Consider the following 17,757-nt stretch of genomic DNA (forward strand, 5'->3'; position numbering starts at 1 on the left):
AGAGCTGAAAAGCTGCAGCTGCTGAATCACAGGCCTGTGACTGCTGTTGAGATCCAGCTGGTGAGTGAGGAGCCTGGGCTCCAGGGTGTTTTCTGGGTCTGGGATCTGAAAGGGCTGAGCAGGAAAAGCTAGGAATTGCAGTTGTTTTGAAGAAGCTGCCCAGTCCCCATTTTATGAGAGAAGTTTGATCCTAGGTAGAATAAACTCGGGGAAAGTGCAAGGTTGGAGGAGGTTTAATTTCTCCCATGGAGCTTGGCAGCTCTTTACTCTCATGTCCTAGGCCATTCTGGCCACTGCTAACCAGCCAGATGTTGCATGAAACATGAAACTCTGTGTCTGGCGGAGGTCATCTACCCCACTCCCACCCCTCACCCACCTTCCTTTCCTGGTGAGTGGACATCTGTGCAATTTCCCACACATTCATCCTCTCTCCTGGCCTCATCTCCTCAGCCAGAACCTGGACATCATCTCTCCGCTCACCTCATGTTCAGGGAGTCCCCACCTCAGCAGCTCCTGTCGCCCTGTTCTTTCTCCTCCCCCTGCTGCAGGGCATTGATTTCTGTTGTCATTTCAGAGCTCTTCTCTTGCAGTTCTCCATCACTGTTCTCCCTGCCTCCTGTGTGGTCCCCTGCAGTTCTTCTGTGCCACTATCATAGATATCTTTTAAGCTACAAATGTGATCTCGTTTCTCTGCACAGAGGTATTTGGTGGAATCAGCACTTGTAAATTCCAATTTGGGGCACAGCATGAGCCAGAGTGGGAGACCTGAGTTGGTAGGAAGAGACTGAGTGTGAGGTCCAGTGATCGGCAAGGAGTGGCTGGTCTGCTGGCACGCTGAGTAGCTTCCTTCTGCTGACCTGGTAGAGTGCCTCAGTAAGCTACAGATACTGAACCAGTTCTCATCAGTAAAAACTTCAGTCTAGAGAATTAATAAAATAAGAATAAAGCCATTTCCAAAGTCACTTTTAGGAGTACTCAGCTTTTGTGAAATCCTCTGTAGAAAAGTGTGGAAGAAAGTGCTAAAAAAAATCTGTGTTCTTTGGGGTCTCTTATTAAAATTTTCTTCAAAGGCTGCAAAGTATTGAATTCTTGACTGAAACCCTCATTGTCTTCCCAGAGTTGTTTCTGTCCTTCAACATGTGTCCAAAATTAAATTAGAAAAATTCCTTCCATTAGCATGCCTTTCTGGATGACTTGGCCTGTAGGCTAAATAGAGGTCCTTTTTTAAAGTATCCTCATTATTCTGATATTTTAGACTGTTGGGAGATTCAATTACAGGAGAGAGGGGGGCGGGGGTAAGAAACTAATCCCTGCCCCTCAGGGTCAAAGATCCTGTGTCCTGTCTCCTCTAGCTTTAATCAGCAACATGTGGCACTTGGGCTAAGGACAGATGGAGAGGAGGAGATATCATGACTTCATCCCAGAGTCTGTAGGAAGCTCTGTCATCAGAGCTGGTCATAGCTGCTCTTAATGCCCTCACCTTAGTGTAGGAAGGGATGGTGTTCTCTCTGCTTAGCCCAGAGGTTTGGAGAGTGGTCAGTTTGGTCTCATTCAGAACCTCCACTTGGTTCTCCAAGCCATGTGTTTTCGTCCTGTGTATTATTCAGGGTTCTGGAGAGAGATGAGGGGATTAGGAGAGTGGGTTGAGCGATTATGGAGGCCTAGAAGTTTCACAGCAGACCTTCTGCAAGCTGGAGACCTGGGGTTCCAGCAGCATGGCTCAGTCACATAGGAAGGCCTCAGAACCAGGGAAGCTGATGGGGTGACTCAGAGACTGAAGACCTGAGAATCCAGGGGCTGCTGGTGTGAGTCCTGAGGTCCAGAGACCACAGGACCCAGAGTTCTGATGTCCAAGGACATGGGATGACTCTCCAGCTTCAGGAGGGAGCCCATGGCATCTCCAGCCAGCTGGACAGTGCTTACCCACCTCCAGGGTGGATTTCCCCTTCACCCACCAGCTCACACACCAGTCTCCCAGGAGCACCCTCACAGGTATCACCAGAGCAGTGCCTTGCCAGTTCTCTGGGTGTTCCTCAATATAGTCAAGTTGACATCTGAAGTCAGCCGACACAGCTGGTGAGAAAAAAGTCTCTATAAAGTCTCTTCTCCCTCAGAGCAGGCAGACCTTGATCAAAACTCTCTTTCCCAGCAGCTGGACCACTGCATAGGCAGATTCCTTCCACCCTCAGATCTGGCTGTAGAAGGTAGTGATCATTTTGCCAGGGCCACTAGCCACATCTCTTCTCACCACAGAGGGATGAGAAGGGAGGCATTCACAGCAGAAGTGCAAGGACTGGAGAATTTCTGTGCTGAACTTAGCACCACGCTTTCTCCCTTGGTCCAGAAGGTGTCCTAGCTCCCAGTGCTTGCTGGTATTGGATTGGCAGCAGGCGTCTTGGAGGCTGACTCAGTGGTTTGGTTGTGCCTCAGCCGTGGCTGTGACGCTGTGGCGACTGCCTGCTGCTGGGTCTGTGGGAAGTGGGTCTTGCTGGTGGCTTCCAGCATCCGTCCTGCTTCACTTAGCCTGCAGTTGGGTCATCAAGCTCCAGGACTGCAAAGGCCATGTCCTGAAGACCAGACCGTCTGTGCAGGTTAGTGGTTTAGCATTCTGTGCCTTAGAGACACTGCCACACGTTCTCACTGCTTTGGTTTTACTTTGGAGGAAGTTGAAGACGGGAGAGGTTAGTCAGCTGTTGTTCACGCACTGAGAGGTGACTGCTGCTGTCAGAGATCGGGATCCCTTATCTGAGACGCTCAGGACCAGAGTGTTTTGGGTTTTGGAGTATTAGTGTGTGCATGACGAGACACCGGGATGGGCCAAGTCTCCACATTCCTGCCATGTTCCACGCGATCCTCCTGGAGCACCTGCGCTGTGCCTGCTGTTAGCGCAGCCATATCCCCTGGAGGCGACATGCCGGCACTCAGAAAGGTGTGGATAAAGGGCTTTTCAGGTTTCAGATTAGAGTTTCACTCTAATTAGAGTTAGGGTTTTGCTCGTTTCAAGGAAAGGAGTGTGTCAAGCTTGGCAGCTTAAAATGAGAAGCAGCCATGTTTGGAGTTCCCGGCCCAGTTGGACAGACACGGGATTAATATAATCTTTGTATGTGATAGAAATTTATCACAACCTATCTGCTAGTACTTTGGATATAGAACTTTCATTGGCCTTTCTATTCAGAGAGCTTGGAAACTCTGGTGTCTGAGAACATGGCTCTGTGATTTTGGGCTTCCCTACTGGGCTGTTTCTCCATGGTGGGAGGAAAAGGCGAGGCCTGGTGTAGTTGTCATTTACTCCAGTGATCCAGGAGCAATTCAGCCATTTTCTTTCTAAAACTTCCTGTGCATGTTTTATTTAGCTCAGCGCAGCTTAGGTTTTCTTCCTGTGACTGGGAATCTTAGACTGAAGAAAGGTTTCCTGTGATGATCCCTGAGGTTTGGGTGCTGGCAGAAGCTTCTGCTGTTACCAGGTTCACCCTTTTGCTGATAAACAAGCTAACTGACCCCTGATCAGTGTCATATGTGCCAAGCCAGAGACTGGATGAAAGAAGGTGGCCTCTTTGGTTTTCTAAAGAGGACATACAACCAGACTCTCAAACCAGTGTGTTGTACTATGTGTCGTATCTTCGAGGGAGGAAAATGGTTAACCTCCTGGAGGCCATGGCACTCCAGACTAAGCTACCATTTAGCACGAAAAGACCTCACTCCTACTTGTTGAGACCCAGACAAAGGTTTTCTTAGAATGTTGAGCCTCTGCTCACTCATATGTCCTGTGTGCAGGGTTTTGGAGAAACCCTGGTGGCTGTGATTCCAGGAGGGCCTCTTAACAGGGAGTTACCGTAAACTGCTGGGAGGCTATGTGTCGACTGTCCAGACCAATGACTCTACACTGGGAGACATTCTTTTGTTGTAAAATAAATAATCAAATTTGGTATATCCCTCTTTCCTTTATTCTTTGGAGGAGTCTGTGTTTGATTACTGCTGTCACAGGACCTAATTTTGCATGTCTGATTTTTGAGCTACTTGGGAGGCTGAGACACGAGGATCATAAGTTTGAAGCCAACCTCAACAACTTAAGCCCTATCTTAAAATTTGAAAAAGTAGAAAGGGGGCTGGGGCTATAGCTCAGTGTGTAGAGCACTTGCCTAGCATGCTTGAAGCACTGGGTTCGATCCTCAGCACCACATAAAAAATAAACAAAGTTATTTAAAAAAAAAGTAAAAAGGGCTGGGGATGTATCTCTGGTAAAGCACTCTAGGTTCAATGCCCAATACAGTGGGTGGGGCGGGGCGGGGGTGTACTTTTGAGGATTGTTCTTGATCAGCAAAGAAGTTGCATTTTAGTGAGCCATTGAATCTTTAGGAAATGATCATTGTATTTCACTGCGTGAAGGAAAGTAACCCCATTTGGTTGCTCAAGATATTCCCCCTGTAATACCAGGGACAGTTTTCTAGTTGTGGAGACGCTGTTTGGCTGCTTTGTTAGAGACAGTGGTGTGCTCTTGGACTTGTCTGGTGAGTTCCGTAATTTTTGTGCTGTCATCCTGAAATAGGGCAGTTAGACTGAGGTTCTTTGAGGACTAACCTCTTGTCTTGGGAAATCTGCCAGGATTTCCTTTTGGAATTCCTTTTGGTACCTGTTGCCAGGTTTCAGAGATTGCTGTGGGAAATGCCGTAGAACAGGACTCCAGCCGAGAAGGTAGAGTCGAGAAAGGTGTCCTGGTAGATGGTTCATGCCACCAAGTGAACAGATTCTGTTCAAGATCCAGACCGTCACATGGAAAGTGTTAGCCAGTGGGCACTGGACTTGGGTGGACCTGGCTAGGGGCTGTGAGGGTTAAAAGATGGTAATGGTTCTGAGGCACAAGGTGTATCCCCAGACACATGGGAGGCCCCCCAAGAAATCTAGGAGAAAAAGATAAACCATTTGGCAAATAGTGCAGTCACCAAATGAGTGACACCATTGAAGTTGCACATGTGTTTATAAAGTGCTGATTCACTCCCGAGGTGGATTTTCTTTGCATACAAAACATTCACATCTGTATGTGGAAGTGGATGAGTGTAGAATGGTTAGGTGGTGGTGGTATTTTTAAATGTGATCCTGCAAGATGCAGTTTGAGCATTTGCACTGGTATATCCTGGGATTGGACCTGGCTTGGCCCTGCCCTGGAGCCTAGATGAAGAGACTCCTGGGACCAGGGTGGCTCAGGATTCAGATGCTGAACTCTGCCAGGAGGCTGGTGGGACAGGGCACAAGATTAGCAGGATTCTGAGGCTAACATGTGACCCCTGCAGACTTTCTTTCCTTGTGCAGATGGTGGAAGAGAGTGAAGAGCGGCTCACGGAGGAGCAGATTGAAGCCCTTCTCCATACTGTCATGAGCATTCTGCCTGCAGGGCCAGAGGATGAGCAGAAGAAAAATGCCAGCAGCGACATGGCGGTGGACGAAGAGGATCCAGCATAGAGGAGTATGACTGGCCCAGGCATTCTGTGAAGTGGAGAGGCCCAGTGGCCATTTCCTGGACATTCAGAGGATTGCTTATTTGATTTTACCCTCTATCCCAATAGGCCCAATTTCATGGTTAGTTGGGGGAAAAAAAATCACAAAAATAAGCTAAAAGAAATATCTATGCCTTGAGCAGAAAAAAAACATGGTAGAGGCAGCTGAGGTTGTTGGGGCAGAGAGCTGGAGAGGGGAGAACAATGACTAGACCTCTCTGTGGTAGACATATTTCCTCTGTGGCCTTTGCCACAGCTGTGGGAGGTCTGTATACACAGATGGCAAAATACTCTTGCCTTTGATGAGCTCTGTCTTAGTGAATTTCATCTGCTTCCCTAGGAACTTCCCGAGTCCTGAGCTCAGAGTGCTGTTGGGTTGTGAGCCGAATTGTGAGAACCAGGTTAGCTGACTGAAGACTCCCAGAGCTGCATGTAGTTTAGATTAAAATGAACCACTGAACTTGGCTCACCTTAAAGGAACTTCCCTGAGAGCAGAGATAAGAAAAGGAGATAAGACTGTGCCTGGTCAGCCCTTCTGAGGTTTTCTAAAAGGCCAGTTCTTCTGCTGGCATACACTTTGTTTACTGGCCTACAAATGAGTCTTGAATGTTAGAAGCCAGCTCATTCCAGGGCAGAATAGACACTCCAGACAGGAGGGCAGTGGCAACAGAAATACAGTGCTGGCTGTCTTTCTGACTGGAGCCAGCAGCCCCAGCCAGACAGTACCTGCTGAGACCAGGTAAGCTGTTTGCATAACAGGCAGTTCATTTACATCTTTAAATTGGGCACAGTTATGTTGCTCTTTTATGAACAGAACATGTAAAAACTAGAGGTTGAAAAAATAAACTAGAAGATGGTCAATAAGAACTTGAATTTGCTTTCCATTGCAAGGCTGCATCAGTTTTTTAGTGTAAAATATTAAGATTATTACTGTAAAAACCTTTTTTTTTTTTTTTTTTTTTTTTTTTTTTGGCAGTGCTCGGGATTGAACCCAGGGCCTTGTGCTTGCAAGGCAGGCACTCTACCAACTGAGCTATCTCCCCAGCCCTGTAAAAACCTTTTAAATATTGTTTGGCAAGTTTAGTAGTTCAAAGTATATGATTGGGTTAGATCCTAGGAGTTTTGCTAAAAGTGTAATTTCCTGCTTTTCCTGTTTGAGGAAGGAGATACCCATAAACATCTGGATTGGTACTCGTTTTGTTATAAAAGGCTGCTACTACTTGATTACTTCTGCCCTTGTGTTTCCCAGTCCATTTCAGACCTGTTCTTTCTACCCTGTAAGCAGTTGCAGTATGTCTATCTTACCCTTACAGTCTGCGGATCCACTGAAGTTGCTTGTAGGAGGCATTGGTGGTACCAGGAGAGCTTGTGCTCAGCTTTTTTTTTTTTTTTTTTTTTTTTTTTTTAATGTGTTTTAGTTGCCAATGGATCTTTTACTTTATTTTATATGCGGTACTGAGGATCGAACCCAGGGCCTCACACATGCCAGGCAAGCACTTTACCACTGAGTCATAACCCCCAGCCCTTGTGCTCATCTTTTAATCTGGAGTTGTTGGTTATCTGTCAGGGCATCCATGTGCATGTGTCATTGTTTTTCTTGCTGGATCTAGGGTTTGGACTAGTTAATAGTAAATCATTTCCAGGTGTTTGCCAATTTGGGCCATTTTATAAATATTGAAGAGTTTATATTGTCACAGATTGAAAAAGTGAAATCTGATTTAAAGGGTAAAGTATGATTTTTCAAAAAAAAATTGACTCTATTTGAGTAGTTTTTTTTGTTTTTTTTTTTTGTTTTTTTTTTTTTAAATATGGTGCTGGGGATCGAACCCAGTGCTTCAGTCATAGTAGGAAAGCACTCGCACTGAGCTGCACCACCAGCTTGAATCTGTTTAAATTCTTCATTGAATTTTAAGAAAATTTTGTCTCTATCTTTGGGACCTGAATTTAGCCTCAGCAGTAAGTCTCGAAGACTTAACCTTTATCAGAAACATACATCCTAATGTATTCATTCCCACCACATTAAATATCTCAGAAATGAAGTCATTTTATATAAGAAACAACCAGGATCACTTCTGGGGATGAGAGCTTGAGGAGTCTGGGAGCTTCCTTTTCATCTTGTATCTTTCTGTACCGTTTTAATTTCTGACCATGTGACTGTTTAATTCTTTAAAAATAAAAAGCGTCCATCTGCGTGTTGCTCTTGGAGTTGACGATTGAGCCGTCCTGACTGGAGGCTGAGCCAGCCCAGCTGCTCTTGCCTTCCGGGAGGAACTGGGAAGACTGCAGCACCTGACCTGGCCAGAGTCTGGCCAGTGGCTCTTGTTGGATGTTACATGGGTAGGTCCCATTTCCTTGTTGTTCTTGACATGGGTTGTCGTCTTTCTTAGTTTGCTGGCCAGAGTAGACTTGTATTTGTAATGCTGCCAGCCTCAGCAACTTAATGAGGCCTTGTCTCTAAAAAACAAAAAAGGCTATAGATGTAGCTGAGGGGTAAGTGCCTCCAGTTTCAGTCACAGTACCAACAAAAAAAAAGGACAGAAAAAGATTATTCAAAATCGTCTTCTCGGGCTGGGGATATGGCTCAGTTAGTAGAGTGCTTGCCTTGCGAGCACTAGGCCCTGAGTTCAATCCCCAGCACCGCAAAAATATCGTCTTCTCAGAAAAGGTATGGATTCCAGAAGGCAATGGAATGATATATTTAAGATGCTGAAAGAAAATAATCTGTCATCTAAGAAAGTTTTGTACGTGTAAATCTCCTTCAAATAAGGAAGAACCGCCTCACACCAATTAGAATGACTTGTCTTAAACAACAATAGCAAGAACATGATAAGTATTGGAGAGGATATGGAGAAATTGAAACCCTTGTGCAGTGTTGGTGGCAATGCGAAATGGCATAGCTGCTCTGAGAAACAGTAATTCAGAAAATTAAAAAGAGAAGCACCAGATCCTATTCCATTTCTGGGTGTATACACAGAAGAATTGAAAGCAGAGTATTTTTTTTTTAAATATTTTGTTTTAGTTGTAGGTGGACACAATACCTTTATTTTATTCTTATGTGGTGCTGGGGATTGAACCCAGGGCCCTCATGAATGCTAGGCAAGTGCTGTACCACTGAGTCACACCCCAACCCCAAAAGCAGAGTCTTGAGATATCTGTTACAACCTTGTTGGCACCAGCATTATTCATGAAGTTAAAACTCGGAAACAATCCAACTGTCTATTGATGGATGCACAAATAAGCCGAATGTGGCATATACATGCAGTGGAATAATATTTAAATTTTAAAAAGAGGGAAGTCCTTACATTCTGTGATGTGGCATGAGAATATCATACTGAGTAAAATAAGCCAGCCACAGTAAGAAAAACACCATGTGATTCCACCTTCATGAGGTACTTCGTGTAGTCAAAACCGTAGAAACAAGAACTAAAATGGTGGGTGCCAAGAACTTGGGGCAGGGAGGAATGGGGAGATGTTGTTCAGTGGGTGTAGAGTTTCATATTTACCAGACGAAAACTTTCGGAAAGGGATGATAGTGATATTTCTCAACAGTTGGTGTATGTTTAACGTCCCTAGACTTATACACTTAATGGCTAAGATGGTAAGTTTTATGTGTTTTGCCACAACAAAAAATGTAAGAGAATGTTGTAACTTCAGGATATTATATATACTCCCCCATGGTAACCACAAAGAAGATAGCTATAATATATACAAAAGGAAATGAGAAGTGAGTTAAAACATGTCATAATAACAAACTCACCTGAACAAAAAAGAAGTAATGGAGATGAGGAACAAAAACAATACATACAAAAATAGCAAAATGGGCAAAAAACAAGTCATTCCCTATCAGTAATTACTTTAAATGTAAATGGATTAAATTCCCAAAAAGGCAGAAGTTGACAGGATGAATTTTAAAAACGACCAAATGATATGTTATCAACAAGAGCTCGCTTCAGATCTAACACAAAAGAAAGTGAAAGGGTACAAAAATATATTTCTTGGAAATAGTTACCAACAGAGCAGGGGTGAATATAGTAACATCAGACAAATTAGACCGCATTTTAAATAAGAAGCTTATAAGAAAGAAAGTGTGTGTAAATAGTTTTAAAAAGATGTTTCAAAAGGTTCAACATAGTAAGAATATATAACAATAATTATGCATTTGCTTGTGTAAAAACCCATTCAAACACGTGTCTAAAATTGATGATTAAAGAGAACAATAATTGCCTAATTGTAGGAGACCTCTGTACTCCTTTCAATACAGAATAGAACCGTGAGGTGGAATTGAGAAATGCAGGGTTTGAACGGCATTACTGATGGGGCCTAATAGACATGAAGGCCGTCCACTCAATACATGCACAGCTTCCTGGGTGCATGTGGCGCATTCTCCAGGACAAGCCCTGTCAGAGTAAGACAAGATGGTGCATTCTGTTTATCACAGCCCTGGAGATATGGAACTCAGGACGCTTACCCCTGAGCCACCCCAGCCCTTTTTATTCTTTGAGACGGGGCCTCAAGTTGCTGAGGCTGGCCTCCAACTGATTCTCCTGCAGCCTTCTACTGAGTAACTGGTACCACAGGTGTGCCACTGCACCCAGATAAGAATAAATTCGAAAGTATGATAATCATACAGATTATTCTGATTGCAGTGGAATCAAACTAGAAATCAGTAGCAAAAAAACAGGAAAATTCACAATTATGTAGACACTAAACACATTTATGAACCAATGATACAAGAAGAAATCACAAGGGAGATTAGAAAATGAGACAATGAAAAATTCCAGAATTTATGGGATGTGGTAAAAACAATGCTGGACAAAAATGAATTGTGTCCATCTACAACAAAAAAAAAATTTTTTAAATTAGCAACCTAAATGTATACCTTAAGGAAATGGGAAAAGGAGAACAAACTAAACCCAAAGCTAGCAGAAAAAAATAGATTTTATTATTTTAAAAAACTTAAAGGGCTGGGGATGTAGCTTAGTGATAGAGCATTTGCTTAGCATGTGCAAGGCACTGGATTCGATCCTCAACACCACATGAAATTAATAAAATAAAGGTTATTGTGTCTGCCTACAACTAAAAATATTTTAAAAAGAAAAAGATAAGCTGGGTGAAGTGGTGCACAACTGTAATCCCAGTGGCTGGGGAGGCTGAGGCAGGAGAATCACAAGTTCAAAGCAGGCCTCAGGAACTTAGCAAGTTCCTAAGCAACTCAGTGAGATCCTCTCTCTAAATAAAATATGAAAAGAACTGTGGATATGACTCAGTGGTTGAGTGCCCCGGGGTTCAATCCCCAATACGAAAAAGAAAAACACAAACTTAGATAAAAATAGAAAAAAATCAACAAAATCAAAATTTAGTTCTTTGAAAAGATTAACAAATGAACCATTTAGCTCTGCCTAAGTGAATTCAGATTACAAAATTAGGATGAAGACGTTGCTACTAAGGATTATAAGAAAGTATGATGGACATCTACACCTCAGCAAGTTGGACACCCAAAGCGGAATGCACAAATGCCTGCAAACAGCCTGCCAGGGTGAGTCTAAGAATGGAAACTGTGGGGATGGGAGTTTGGCTTTGGTAGAGCGTCTGCTGAGCATGCGTGAGGCCACACTCAGTCTCCAACACGAGCAGGTAAAGGAAAAAGCTAAGAAAACCTCAGTAGATCACAGCTATTAAAGACTTAATCTGTAATCAAAGCCCCGTATTAAAGAAATGACCTCCTGGGCTCCACTGGTGAATTCTAGCAAGCATTTGAAGAGTACCACCTTACATCCTCCAAAATGCTGAAGAAGGGAAGTGCTTCCTAACACACTCTGAGACGAACCTGGATACCAAACATACAATACCACCACAAGAAGAGAGCTACATAGACCGATGTCCCTTGCGAATTTTGATACAAGATTCTCATGAGATTACACTAGTATGTAAGAACAGTGAGGCACTGTGACTTAGATTTTTCCTGTATGCAAGGATGCCTCTGCAAGTAAGAAGAAAGTGTCACACACCACATCAGAACAAGGGAACCCACAGGTATTCAGCTCAGGAAAAGGAGTAGGAAGTGTCACACACCACATCAGCAGAACAAGGGAACCCACAGCACTTTAGCTCAGGAAAAGGAACAGAAAGTGTCACACACCACATCAGCAGAGCAAGAGGAACCTACAGTACCTCAGCTCAGGGCAAGTTGGTGTCAGGATACAAAATCAACACACACATTAATTTGCTTTGCTTACCCCAACTGTAAACAATCTCAAGATTAGTAAAACTCATCCAGTTATAACCACATTGAAAATAAAATGCTTTATTTCTGGGCGTGGCACTGAAGTTCCAGCTCACGGGATTTGGGGTCTGAGGAGGTTGCTTGATTCTGGGAGTTTGAATCAGCCTGGGCAGCAGGATAAGACCCTGTCTTAAAAAATAATTGAACTTCAAAATAAACAAGAAAAGGAAAGACTTTTATGATTTAAAATCAAAAACAAAAAACTGTCAGATCTTGGTGAAAGAAATTAAAGTCAGTACAAATCAATGGAAACACGTTCTGTGGGGGGGTGGGGGGCGCGGTACTGGGGATCGGACCTCAGCACCTTGCACTCCACTAGGCAAGTGCTCTGGCACTGAGCCACATCCCCAGCCACTTTTCCACATTCATGCATTGGAAGACGTGATGTCAGTGTTACTCGAAGTGATGGATATCATCAATGCAGTCCTTATCCAAATCCCAATGACTTTTTTGTGCAAATAGAAATGTATTTAAAAACTCTGATGGAAACTTAAAGGACCCTGAATAGCTAAAACAACCTTATTTTTTAAAAGTTGGAGGAGTCGTGCTTCCTGATTTCAAAATGTACTACTATAAAGCGAAAATAACCAAAACAGAGGGATGCTGGCATAAACGCAGATGTATGGATGAGCAGAGTAGGAGAAGCCAGAATCAAAGCCCTCACGTGTGGGCAGATGATTCTCATCAAGGATGCCAGCACCCTTCAATGCAGGAGGGAGTCTTCAGCAACTGTTGCAGAAAAAAAGACACCACATGCATTTGCACCTGACTGTGAGGTGCTCAGCAGGAGTTAACATGTTGTATGGGCTCACCTGCGCCCCCCCACAAAGGGATACGTTGGAGTCCTTACCCCCAGAACCTCAAGACGGGGCCTTATTTGGAGATGGCGTTGTTGACAGTGGTGATTGAGTTAAAATGAAGTCATAGCTGCAGTCGTCCCTAATCCAGTAAGACTGGTGTCCCTCATGGGAACATTTGGACACAGACACATAGGAGACAAAGTAAAGAGACACATGCAGAAGACAGCCAGGTGGGGGCGGAGGGAGGAGGCCTGTGGATTGGTGAGCATGATTGATTCTGGACTTCCAACCTCTAGACTGGAGGACAATAAATTTCTGATGTTAAGCAAACAAACCCAAGAATAGAATTCCCAGCATTTTGCCCGACATTGGTAGTCACTGGCCTCTGGTTTTCACCAGGGTTCCCAGCATGGCAGTCTCTCGCAGCTGCCCATGGCTTCCTGGGGTATGTATGTTTGGTTTTCATCGGAGGTCCCTAGCTCATAAATCTGCCCTTTTGTCCTTGGTTTCTGAAGTAGCTTTCAGAACAGCTTCGAAATAATCAAGATGTGTCATTATTATTTATATGATGTTGGGTGCTTCAGGGTCAGACAACAGCATCTCTGGCCTCCCATCCTTCACCTGCTCCTTTGCCCCAAGGAATGCTGTAGAAGGTAGAATAATTTCCCCAGCCTTTCCACCTTGGGGCTAACCTTAAACTCTTGGGCCTGCCTTGTCTGATAGTAGATAGTAAGACCCCATTTCAGAAGGGGTCCTGTCCCTTACTCTGGAGGAAGCAGCACTTTGTGGTGGCCAGGAAGGTGTGGACAGGCCCTGCTGCATTTCCCCACTCAGTCAGTCAGCAGATCACACCGTTTTGTGTGATCACGTTTCTGCAGGGTCACATACTTCAGTCATGCCCATGCAGTGAAGGCTCATAAAACCCAAAAGGAAGGGCTTCACTGAACATCTGGGTAGCCGAGCACATGGAGGCCTGCAGGAAGTTGAACCAAGATGTGTCCACATAGTGGACGGTACAGCACCCGACCTCACTGGGAGGGAAGCTGCTGCACTTGGGGCCCTTCCGGACTTCCCTGTCTACCTCTTCATCCAGCTGTTACTCATGTCCTTGACCACATCCTCAGCCTGATAAACTGAGTTCTGTGAGTCAGTCCAGAAAATTACTTGAACTCAGAAAGGGGCCACTTTGTAGCCAGTTGGTCAGAAGTTCTAGAGGACCAGACTTACCACTGGTGTCTGAAGTGGAGGGTGGTCTCAGCCCCTGGGATCTAATGCTGCGTCCGGGTAGCCTGTGTCAGAAGTGTGGTAAAGAATGCCCAGCTTGTGTCTGCTGCAGACCTGGTGGCTTGCTGGCCAATGGGGAAAAGCTCCCACATATTTTGCAATCGTGGAAATGACCTGTGTTGGGAGCCTGTTTGTAGGACAAACAGTCTGAATTTGGTTTACCTCTGTGTCTTGCCAGGCTGGGCTCGCTCATTCATTGCCTGAATGAATTCTTACTGTGTTGATCATGCAGGGCTTTGGGCTGGCTGGGGAGATTGCTGACCACCAGGATCGCTGCCTTCAGGAAGGGCGGCCAAGATGTTGAACAATGGTCTTCACCATTCGCTTCTGGGTTGCAACCCAGGAATGGATAGTGTCGCCGATGACAATCAAGGCAGCGCATCACAGATCCTGGGCCGGTTCGGGAAGTCGAGAAGGTTCCTGGGGAGTGTTTGGATGGAAGGGCTAAGTAGATGCTAGTTGGTGGAGAAAGAGCATTCCCCGAGGATTTTCCAGTATTTCCCAGCCCGGTGCATTTGTGCACACCGTGCCATCTGCAGGTACTGCCTAGGGAAGCATTTCCTGAGCACTCTGGGCGGCAGGGCCGCTCTGCTGTGGACTGGCCCCTCTGCTGCCGACCCAATGCCAAGCCATGTGTGACCTGCACATGTTGGTGATGTTTGCCTGGCCGTCTTGTATTCTCCAGAAGCTGCCCCTGATCCCACTGCTGTCCAGTTCATGGCAAATCACGTCAGCTCTGGGGCCACAAGGATTTTCTGGGAAAACATTGGGAAGAGCACTTAGCTTGAAATGATCTTAATTTTTTTATTGTGCAATAAAACACAGATACCAAAAAATTCCATACAAGATATGTGAGTCGTAAGGAGGGAATTATACATTCAGCTTGTAATTATGAGTTAAAATTCATAGTTCAATGAGTTACAAGGAGAGCATCCTTGTTAACGACCTCCCAGGTAAGGAAGCAGAGCCTACCCAGCTGCTTCAGAAGCCCTCCTTTTGCCTAGTCCCAATCAGTCTTGAGTTTATCTTGCAACTTAGTGACTGAATCCAGAGGCTAGTTCAGTTCAGGTGTGATCCCTTTGGGAAGACTGCAGATTGTGTTCCTTCATCAAGAAGCATACAGTATCTATCTGTGATATTGGCAGCTGTTGATTCTTGGTGCCTAGATCCACTAGGTCTCTGGTGATCGCAACTCCCATTCTATCAAGACTATTCCATTTATAAAATGGGATATTTTTGTAATGGAATATTTTCCCTCAATTGCTCTTTAGGTACATATTTGGGGGAAATATAATTAAAAACTGTCAATCCAGAAATTGCTGTCTATGAAATACAGGGAAAAAGCAGTTTTACTATTGAATAGGCATTAAACCAGACTATACTACACATTATAGGCAGTCTGCTAAGGAGACTGCAGAGGAAATCACCCTTTTCTGTGGCCAGGCAGATGTAATTCAGTGCATACATGTGAATTGTCTCTATCAAAAGGAAAAATGAAACTTTCCAGGTTTTGTTTATTTGATTGCTTGTTTTTTGGTACTCAGGATTGAACCCAGGGGTGCTTTCCCAGTGAACTACAACCCAGCCCTTTTTTAAAGTTTTTTATTTTGAGACAGAGTCTCGATGTGTTGCTGAGGCTGGCCTTGAACTTGCGATCCTCTTGCTTCAGCCTCCGGAGTCCCTGGGATTACAGGCGTGTGCCATTGTATCCTCTTTATCTGTCTTTCGTGGTGTCATTTTCATTCAAATCATTTTGCTGTCTTCTGTGATTTCTTCATAATTTAAATGTTTTTATTCTGTTTCCTTATGACATTATTGTGTTTATATGCTCATTTCTTCTGATTTAGTTTTCTTTTATTTCTAATTCTTTACTCATTTCTGAGTTTTTCTTACTTCATTTACTGTGGTTCTTTCATGTCTTACATTATTTTCTTAATGATTTTTAGCTGGTTTTCAATTAATAGGAGGAATCTAAAATAGACTTCCAGAAGCAGAGAGTGGGATAGTGGGTGCCAGGGAATGGAGCTGGGGGCACAGGGTTTCAGGTATGCAAGATGAGTAAGTCCCCAGAGTCCCTGCGCAGGGCTCACAGTTGGTAACCCTGCATTGTGTGTGTAAAGATGTGCAGGGGTCAGTCTCACCACAAGTGTTCTCATCAGAAGAAGGTGCAGTGATAAGTCTAGAATGCAGGAGGCCATTCCCAGGGAGATGGGCAGGTCATGGCACAGACCACAGTGCTTTTGGGACCAGTGTCCACCTCCAGAGTCCATCAAGTTGTTTATTCAGAGCAGGCAAGCTTTATATAGAGACCAACCATGTCCCAATACAGTGGTTTGTGCAGGTGCGGTGGCACATGCCTGTAACTCATTGGCTTGGGAGGCTGAGGCAGGAGGATCACAAATTCAAGGCCAGCCTCAGCAATTTATTGAGATCCTAAGTAACTCAGTGAGACCCTGTCTCAAAAAATAAAAATGACTGGGATATGGCTCAGTGGCTAAGCACCCTTGGGTTCAATTCCTAGTATCAAATAATAATAAAGTAGTTTGACATATTTTATGAGCCTGCTTTTCCTGGTTTGTTTGTTTTTAATCTTGGCTTCAGGTATTGAACCCAGGGATGCTTTACCACTGAACCACATTCCCAGCCCTTTTTATTTCTTATTTTGAGACAGGGCCTCAATAAAGTTGCTTATGGCCTTGCTAACATGCTCAGGCTGGCTTTGAACTCAATCCTCCTGCCTCAGCCTCCCAAGCTGCTCGGAGCCACTGCGCCCAGCCTGCTTATTCGTTTTTAAGACAGCATTTTAAGAATGTTATTGTGTTTTTTATACCTTCATTTTATTTATTTATTTTAATGTGGTGCTGAAAGTTGAACCGAGTGCCTCACCTAGGCAGGCGCTCCACTCCTAAGCCACAACTGCAGCCCCCGCCTGCCTGTTTTTTAAGAGTTTATTTTAATACAGCTGTGTGTGTCATTTTTGTGTGGCACATGGGTGCTCTCAAGCCGAATCAGCAGCACTGAGGAGCTACACCCTGCACCTGCAAGCCCTGGCCACCCCACCTAGACTCCCTTCTGTCCACACTGTCCCTGCTGTAGTTCACACCCATGGTTTCTCCCCAGTGTGGGTCCTGTGCTAGAAAGGACCCTTTACCAGCTGTGTGGAGGGTTCACGGTGATGCTCCAGATGGCTCTGTCTCAGCACAAAGCCTTTGCCCTCACCCTAGTCTTTTATTGCAGTAAAATAAGCGCAGTACAAAATTTACCATTTTCCAGTTTCAAGTGCATTCCTAATGCTGTGTGACCATCGCTGCTGTGATTTCCAGAACTGTGGCTCCTGTTCTCCCGTCTCAGCCCTGTTACCCTCTTTTCTGTGCTCTGGGTACCTTGCACGTCCATCTGTCTGACTTATTTCACTACATATAATATTTTCAAGGTTTGTCCATGTGTGCCATTGTCCAGTTCCACCCTTTTCATGACCAGGTAATATTCCGTTGTGCATCTCACCACATCTGTGTGCCCTTTCATCTGCATGTTCCACGTTTTGGCTGCTGTAAATAAGACTGCGCTGAACGCTAGTTTTCAAGTGTGTTTGAGTCCCTGCTCTTACTCCTCTGGAGTCTCTGCCTAGGAGTGGAATTGCTGGCCCACGCGGCAGTTCTGCATCTAATGTTTTGGGAGCTGCCAAGGTGATCCATGGCAGCTGTACTATTTTACGTTCCCAGGAGCAGTGCACAGTGTGGTTCCAATCTCTCTGTGTCCTCGCCAACTCTTGGGATTCTTTATTTTCTCGGGGTTTTCTTCCTTTCTTGTTTTAACGGTCGGTGTCCTAAGCAGTGTGAAGTGGTCTCACGGTGGCTCTGAGTTGAGGTTCTCTAAGGTTGTCAGTTGGTGTCCCTTC

At 44.7% G+C, this 17,757-nt stretch overlaps 1 protein-coding gene across 2 annotated transcripts in view; it reads left to right on the forward strand.

Annotated features, from left to right (window-relative positions):
• Nucleotides 1-6,438, forward strand: part of Crcp (CGRP receptor component) — a 39,727-nt gene extending 33,289 nt beyond the window's left edge. For both annotated transcript variants that reach the window (XM_047533832.1, XM_047533833.1), the window contains exons 5-6: nt 3-60; nt 5,308-6,438. In XM_047533832.1, coding sequence (XP_047389788.1) covers nt 3-60; nt 5,308-5,457 — 208 coding nt within the window. In that variant the 3' untranslated portion in view covers nt 5,458-6,438. The remainder of the gene's footprint in view (nt 1-2; nt 61-5,307) is intronic.
• The last annotated feature ends 11,319 nt before the right edge of the window (nt 6,439-17,757 follow it).

Source organism: Sciurus carolinensis, chromosome 18 (assembly GCF_902686445.1).
Source record: "Sciurus carolinensis chromosome 18, mSciCar1.2, whole genome shotgun sequence".
Classification (NCBI taxonomy): domain Eukaryota; kingdom Metazoa; phylum Chordata; class Mammalia; order Rodentia; family Sciuridae; genus Sciurus; species Sciurus carolinensis.